The 8775-nt window shown below is 44.3% G+C and overlaps 1 protein-coding gene across 1 annotated transcript in view; it reads left to right on the top strand.

The window, feature by feature from the left end:
- The first annotated feature begins 927 nt into the window (after positions 1-927).
- Positions 928-8775, top strand: part of STMN3 (stathmin 3) — a 28524-nt gene continuing 20676 nt past the window's right edge. Inside the window, 1 exon segment of the mRNA XM_073580808.1 lies at positions 928-1222. Coding sequence (XP_073436909.1) covers positions 1204-1222 — 19 coding nt within the window. The 5' untranslated portion in view covers positions 928-1203.

Genomic DNA, 8775 nt, shown 5'->3' with positions numbered 1-8775 from the left:
GGCGAGCGGCCATCTTTGATTTTTTTGCAGCGCAAAATGCAGAAATTTTTTGTTTGCAGAAGTGTGGAATTGTGGATGGTGTGAATGGGAATGAATAGCCTCGTGCGTCTGTGTGGTCGGGAGTGCATGTAATAAAAAAGACAGTGTTGGTTTTTTGGTGAAGGGGCGTGATGTGAGTTTGTGTAACTATATGGTGATTGAGGTTGGGAGATGTGTGTTAGCAAATTTTGAGTTTAAGAATGTTTGCTTGTGTTATTAATGTGTACGTTCCTGTGGAAAAACAGGAGAGTAACGTTTTATTTGAAAAAATTAAGATGGGATAGATAAATATATAGATATGGGATAGATACATAAATGGATAGATAGATAGATAAATGGATAGATAGATACAAAATAGAGAACAACAGCACAGAAAAAAGTAGGGTGCAAAGCCTCACAGGTACATACCAGTCCTTGTGAATAGAAAATCAAAAAAGATAGAGGCAGCACACCATATGGAATTAGAAAAAAGTGCTGTTTAATAGCCCATGTGGCGACGTTTCGGTCTCAACTGAAACGTCGCCACATGTACTATTAAAAAGCACTTTTTTCTAATTCCATATGGTGTGCTGCCTCTATCTTTTTTGATTTTATAGATAGATAGATATGAGATTGAGATAGATATGAGATAGATATGGGAGATAGATATGAGATAGATATGGGATAGATAGATATGAGATTGAGATAGATAGAGAGATATGAGATTGATAGATATGGGATAGATATGGGATAGATAGATAGATAGATAGATAGATAGATAGATAGATAGGAAGATTAGACAGCCGGATGGCTAGATACTATAGATAGATGACTGCTTGCAGAAGATTGGGGGTGCTGGGTTTGCAGTGACAGAGTAGGGGTTGGTCCTTGCTCTGACAATGGTGCTGGGGGAGGCAGCAGTGCTGGGTGTGACTGTGCATCCATCCTCCTGTATTAGTGTTTGCAGCCGCAGGAATCTCTAGGAGCAGACCCCAGCGTCTCCCCTCTGCCACCTCTAGTGAGGGAGCCCCCCACCCAGATCTCTCCTGCACCGACCACCCCACCTCTGTCTCCTCCCTCCCTGCCTGGATCCCACCAGAGCTGAGTCAGGCGTTCCCTCTCCCTTCCTCAGCATTGCAGTAGTCCGCCACCCAGCACCATCTCCACGCCGCATCCGTCAGCACCATGGTCAGCACCATGTCAGGTAGGCGCCGCACAGCTGCTCCACCCGCCAGCCAGGGTGAGGTCTCCGGAGAGAAGCTCCATCCACAGACGGCAGGATTATTGCATGCAGACTGTGGGGTCTGGGTGTGGTGGGCAGCCCCTTTTTTCTCTCTTCATTCCATGTCCTACATTTTATGTGTGAGGACATGCTAGATTGGTCTGCTAATGACAAGATGGCATGTCACATATGTGCATCCTCCAGTATGTGTTCAGCATGTATGTACCAGGAGCATGTCTGCTTGGCTAAGCATGTTGTATGTGAGCTGCGTACATGGGACAGATCCTCCTCCTCTAATTACACAGAGGGCGATAATTCTGCACAATGCAATGTATAAGGGTCCCCTGCACAGATCAGCCCATCCTCACTCGCTAGGAATATACTGTTTATATATAGTGAATGAGAATATATATATATATACACGCACAGTATAGGCAGAGTGAGTGCGGATGGGCTGATCTGTACTGGGGACCCTTATGCAGAGGGGTCGGCTGCATATAGTCTGCATGCATGCCATCCCTATGCACATCCATGGCCATGCATGCTGTCTACTCCCTCCCACTTGTCTGGTTTTACATGATCCATGCAGCACATTTTCTTCATTGTTGATAATTTCCCCAGTATCACAGAACGCAGCCATTTCATGGTTACTGCCATTGATTGGACCCTGTGCCCACGCAGCTTTACTGGGTCTGTCTTTCACCAGCATGGGTGGGATTTTTTAGGACAAGGCAATTAGCACTTGGTTCATTATAGGCATTGCAGACAGCTATTATGCCACCTCTGGGGTGTCCTAAATGTTGGGGTGTTGTCTGCGTAGGGTCGTATATGAGTATATATGCACACACATACATGAGCCTAGGGAGTGGCTGCTGGTTATAACAGCTCCAGATCTTGTAATCCGTTCTTCCTCCTGGATGTGTTGCATCGGCCCCTAGGGATAGGATCCCCCTTCTGCTCCTTACTGTGGGTGTGAGGCAAATCAATGGATGATGCAGACCAGACATGTAATTTCTGCTTTATACTTGATGTATCTGAAAAGCTCCAGTTTCCAAAACCTTCCCATTGTCTTTGCTCAGCCTGCAATGCTTACTGATCCAGGGCTGGGATTTATGGGGTGGAGAACATAGGAAATGCAATAATAGAATATATAAAGTGGGATACAGTGATCTATAGGACATCTCTAGGGTTAGTTTGCAGTTGACATCTAATTTCCAGATTCTAACCATTGCTGGTGATACATGAAAAGATAAAATACCAATTTTATTTCGACCATATAAGACAAGATGTCTCCTTTGGTGCTGGAGCCTGGAATGTTGCTCTCGGTGCATCCTCTTCTTGGTAGGTGGTTTGATTGTATCTGTGCTCTGAATACATTACATGGAGCCTCCTTTCTGCACAATGCACTAAACCTGCGGCTGGCAGCCACTTATAATAGTGCAGGAGCGGTACAGGAGGAGCGCCAATATCACATATGAATATAAATGTCTCTGGAGGGTCTCAGCCCTGGAGAGATGGGATAGAAAGTAGTGATCGTGGTGGGTAAGGAGGTCTCCTGGAGTTCCTATCTCCAATCCTACTGAAGAACGCTATAGTCACAACCTGAGATGCCTACTAACAGGAAACAATAGATTGGATAGGACTGCACAGGACATGGCAAGAAGATGGGCTCTAGCTTTAATGTCCCTTTGCTGTGACCTGTTTCCATGGTCCAATGAGTAAAATGCAGATTAGAGACGTATCGGAAATGTAAAGGTTTATTCCGGATGTCTTCAAATATTGCAGCAGTGAAAAGGATATTTAGGGTTAGGGTGGGGTCCTGAGACTGAAATGAAACACAGATTGTCATTTTTACCAGGTACAGTAGTGATAATGGGGAGAGTGAACATTTTTTGGCAATTTTTATCGCAGATCCCATTGACAAACACTACAATCAAAGCCGATCCCCAACCCAAAAGTACTTGCCTCTGGCACCAAAAGACAATATTCAACTGTAGATTATACAGTGATTAGAAAGACTGACCGTTCAGTGTCACTTTGGATTGAAAAGTCCAAGCAGGAGTGTAGGTGCACTTACTGTGCATGATTATTGGGAACAAGCATCATTAGGAAGGCTCATTTCACAGTAATTCTGCAGCATAAACAGTCTGTCAATCACCCGATGTAACGATTGCTCAAAAATCATTCTTTTTGGCCGCCTACTATAGTCCTGTGTAATCAGAACATGTGATGCCATGAATAATGGCAGTCTAGGCAAAAAGAACAATCGATTAACAATTGTTCTGTGCACATTGTAAGTGGGATCTGCCTGTCTGCCGAGTGGCAAATCTGTAGCCAATCAGTGGTCATTTAGCATCCAATGTCGTGCAGTGTAAACAAGCTTTTAGGGTCCATTTAGACAGGACGATTATCAGGAGTGAGAATTCCTAAAAATTGTTTAACTAGGCCAGCCCTCACCCAACAAGCAAGCAAACTGCTCATTATTCAGGTGCAAGCTTAAAGGGAATCTGTCACCCCTTTTTTCGAATATGAGCTGCAGGCAACAACATCAGGGGCTTATCTACAGCATTCTGTAATGCATTCTGTAATGCTGTAGATAAGCCCCCGATGTAACCTGAAAGATAAGAAAAAAGAGTTAGATTATACTCACCGGGTGGGGGTGGGGCGGTCCGATCCGATGGATGTCGCGGTCCGGTGCCTCCCATCTTCATACAATGCCGTCCTCTTCTTTCCTTCCTGTTGTGGCTCCGGCGCAGGCGCACTGCTCTGCCCTGTTGAGGGCAGAGCAGAATACTGCAGTGCGCAGGTGCCGGGAGAGGTAATGTATGTACACAGTGACTGCACCAGCAGAATAGTGAGTGCAGCTCTGGGGTATAATACAGGATGTAACTCAGGATCAGTACAGGATAAGTAATGTATGTACACAGTGACTGCACCAGCAGAATAGTGAGTGCAGCTCTGGAGTATAATACATGATATAACTCAGGATCAGTACAGGATAAGTAATGTAATGTATGTACACAGTGACTCCACCAGCATAATAGAGAGTGCAGCTCTGGAGTATAATACAGGATATAACTCAGGATCAGTACAGGATAAGTAATGTAATGTATGTACACAGTGACTCCACCAGCATAATAGAGAGTGCAGCTCTGGAGTATAATACAGGATATAACTCAGGATCAGTACAGGATAAGTAATGTAATGTATGTACACAGTGACTCCACAAGCAGAATAGTGAGTGCAGCTCTGGGGTATAATACAGGATGTAACTCAGGATCAGTACAGGATAAGTAATGTAATGTATGTACACAGTGACTGCAGCTCTGGAGTATAATACAGGATGTAACTCAGGATCAGTACAGGATAAGTAATGTAATGTATGTACACAGTGACTCCACCAGCAGAATAGTGAGTGCAGCTCTGGAGTATAATACAGGATGTAACTCAGGATCAGTACAGGATAAGTAATGTAATGTATGTACACAGTGACTCCACCAGCAGAATAGTGAGTGCAGCTCTGGAGTATAATACAGGATATAACTCAGGATCAGTACAGGATATGTAATGTAATGTATGTACACAGTGACTGCACCAGCAGAATAGTGAGTGCAGCTCTGGAGGATAATACAGGATGTAACTCAGGATCAGTACAGGATAAGTAATGTATGTTCACAGTGACTCCACCAGCAGAATAGTGAGTGCAGCTCTGGAGGATAATACCGGATATAACTCAGGATCAGAAATAAATAAGAATATAATGTATATACAAATCAACTCAGCTATATGTGCAGGGTAAACAATAAAATGTTGACAAATGGGTGAATTATTGGCACTTTTATCCCTTCATAGGTTTCCAGTATAACAATTGTCACTAACACAATGTGACCTAAGCTCCATATATATAAACGTTAACATATGTTGTCATTTAAGACCGACATCAAGTCACGTCCAGTATATGACTCCGAGTCGCTGCTCTGATGTTTCTTTTGTAGTCAGTCATATCCGTCATCTTCCTGTTTTATACCCAGGACACACGCGTCCTCTGTTGCCAGCTGCCTGTCATGTCTGGCATTTAGTAATTAAAGATGAATGCTGGCGCCAGGCTCCCTCTTCTCCAGAGGAGAGACGCTTGTACACATAGCTGCTGATTAGAGATGGTTATTTGGGCAGAGTCTTTAAGTGTCCTTGGTGACATGTCTGAGTCTCAGAGCCCTGTCTGTGGCTCAGGGACGCGGCCTCCTTGCACCAGGTGCTGGTTTCCTCTCGAATCTGCTCATTATACCGCTACTTGCATCACATAGTACATATAGTGCCTCTCTGCATGCTGGTGCTGGATCAGGTCTCCTGTATCTTGGGACAGGAGAGCCTCATCACTGCAGCCAATCACTGAGCTCAGCAGCTCTACTAGTGTATACAGAATAAGCTGCTGAGCTCAGTGATTGGCTGCAGCAGTGATGTATGCTATTGATTTCATGTAACTGTTGCAGCCAAAACACAGAGACTGGAAAAGTGATGGATACTGGATAGTTTACAAGTATAAAAGATTTTAGGGAGCACCTTTCTTAAAACGGAAAACCCATTTAACCTAGTCCTGTCTACACAGCGGAGAGTCAGTCAAGGCAATCTTCTGTGAGCTAAACATTTTAAGTGAGTCTATCTGGGATATTTAGGGCATATGGATAGGATATGCCATAATCTCTCATAAATGTGAGTCTCACCACTGGGACATGCATCTTTTTTAAGTACAAGAATAGAAGGGTGACTGCGCATTTGAAGCTCTCTCCTTTAATTTCTATGGGAGGTCTGAAAATTGCAGAGGAGTGATGGGATCAATGTCTAATTGACATTTATATTCTATAGAAATGTCCCAGATGGGAATATCCCTTTAAATGTCCATAGATCAGTACTTGATCACAGTCTTTTTCAGATATCAGAGCAGTAGAGTAACTTGAAGCTCATGTGTCCCGTCCCAATCCAAAATCTCCAAACGGCGACTCTGCAAAAACTCTTACTGCTTCTCTTATTCATTCTCATCTGGACTATTGTAACTCTACTAATCGGTCTCCCTCTTACCAAACACTCCCCCTCCAATCTGTCTTGAATGCTGCAGCCAGGATCATATTCCTCACCAATCGTTACACCGATGCCTCTACCTTGTACCAGTCATTACACTGGTTACCCATCCACTCCAGAATCCAGTACAAACTTATGTGTAGCACCACCCTACTTCTCCTCCCTCATCTCAGTCTACCACCCTACCCGTGCCCTCCGTTCTGCCAATGACCTGAGGTTAACATACTCAATAATCAGAACCTCACACTCCCATCTCCAAGACTTTTCACGTGCTGCGCCAATTCTTTGGAATGCACAATCCCCACAGTTTTAAGAGTGCCCTAAAAACGCATTTGTTCAGACTGGCCTACCATCTCAACGCATTAACCTAACTATCCCTGTGTTGCCCATTCAAAATTTTTACCATAACCAGGCTCCTCGTATCATGTCCTCATTCGAGGAGACACAGATTAGATATTAGAAAAAACTTTTTGAGAGTTAGAGTGATCAATGAGTGGAACAGGCTGCCACGAGAAGTGATGAGTTCTCCTTCAATGGAAGTCTTCAAACAGAGGCTGGACAGACATCTGCCAGGGATGATTTAGCGAATCCTGCTTTGAGCAGGGGGTTGGACCAGATGGCCCAGGAGGTCCCTTCCAACTCTATGATTCTATGATTTAATAGCCCTCTGTGCCTGTATTGTTACATACTTAGGCTGATATTCAGAATTGAGAGTTCTCAGTGGTTGATACCTTTTAATGGCTAACTGAAAAGATGGTAACAAATTGCAAGCTTTCGAGACTACTCAGGTCTCTTCATCAGGCATTGACTAATACAAAATCTGAAGAATCACATATTTATGCACAACACAGCACAGAAAAAATGCAATAGATAAGACAAGTGATGTGAAGCAGAACTATCATTATGGGGGAGTGATAGACAGTTATGGCCATAAATATTGGACCAGTTCATAGATAAGTAGTGAAAGTTTTATTGTCCTCTGATTGGGGTCTGGTTCTGTGTTGTGATGCCCCCACAAGGTCTTTGGAGCAAATTCCTTGATTGATGTAAAAAGACATAAATCCATGCAACATATTCATTCCTGCTCTGAGAGTGTCAAAGGTCGTCATGAGTTTGTACTCCCAGACTCTTCTGTCTCTCTGAGATGTGAAGTTACCTTTCAATACCAGTAATTTCATGTCCATGGTGCTATGATCAGGCATACAAAAATGTTTTGCCACAGGTAGATCCATTTGTTTTTCTCTTATTGTGTGGCGATGAGAATTTATCCTTGTTCTAAGTTTTTGCCCTGTCTCTGTATGCATGAGTGTGTGAGTGAGAGTATGTGAGTGTGTGACTGAGTCTGAGTGTGTGAGTCTTAGGCCGGGGTCACATTGCGTTATGGCAAATAAAGATTATTATTATTATTATTATTATTATTATGGCAGTTCGCTAGACGGACTGCGTTACACCGCGGTGTAACGCAGTCCGTTAATGTTGCCATTGACCCCCATTGTCGGGCGCATCGCGACGCATGCCGTAAAGCGGCATACGTCGCGATGTGCTGTCATTCAGTGACGGAGCCTCGGACGCGGGCTGCAGCGTCTGAGGTTCCGTCACTGCTAACGCAGATGAATCATCTGCGCAAGCAGGTATAGCATAAGGCGATCGCGTTATGCTATAAGTTAACGCAGCCCGTCGACGCTATGCGTTGAACGGGCTGGGTAAACGCAATGTGAACCTAGCCTTAATGAGTGTGAGACTGAGTGTTTGAGTGTGAGTGTGTGTGTGTGATGGGTACGGCTATAGAGTGTGTGAGGGTGTGTGTGTGGTGTGACCGTGTTCCGCTGGTGTTACCGCGCAATAGGTTGGTACCAGCAGCAGTTTCCATATTGTAACATCCATCACTTGGGTGTCCCAATATGGCGGTCGGTGAACATCCTCCGCTTGGAATTCTGGGATACGGTGACACCTGGACAGAACAAGAAATGAAAACATTACAAGGCAATTATATAAATACATAAGGTTAAGTTCCCACAATTAGTTTTTGTTGAGATTTTGACACTGCACAAAAAATTGCAATGGTGTCAGCACTAGCAGTCCTGGGGCTCACGTGTTGTATGGCACATGGGGCCTGGCACCCAATCAGCGCTGGCATCACTGTCCCTGTTTACAGACATTTTGAACATGAAGAGGAAGTCAGAAATCAACTGCAACCCAGAATTCATCTTCATGTTCAATTCATACGAAGTTGGGGACAGTGAGTGTGACGCTAGCGCTGATTGGGCACTGGGTGTCATACACTGCACGTGAGCCCCGGGACAGTGAGTACTGACACCGATGGAACGGCAGCGGCACGGGAGGCGAGTATAGGCTTTTTTATTTTATTGAGGCCAAACATTGAGATCAAGAAGTGGTTGTCCTACTAGTGGACAACCCCTTTAATTTAGCTGATAGATGCGTATAGCTTAAGCTAGCAG

This window comes from Dendrobates tinctorius, unplaced genomic scaffold (assembly GCF_039654945.1).
Source record: "Dendrobates tinctorius isolate UK_male_01 unplaced genomic scaffold, ASM3965494v1 ptg000065l, whole genome shotgun sequence".
NCBI classification, from domain to species: domain Eukaryota; kingdom Metazoa; phylum Chordata; class Amphibia; order Anura; family Dendrobatidae; genus Dendrobates; species Dendrobates tinctorius.
The sequence above is the reverse complement of the archived record's forward strand: the minus strand, read 5'-3'. Positions and strand labels throughout refer to the sequence as shown.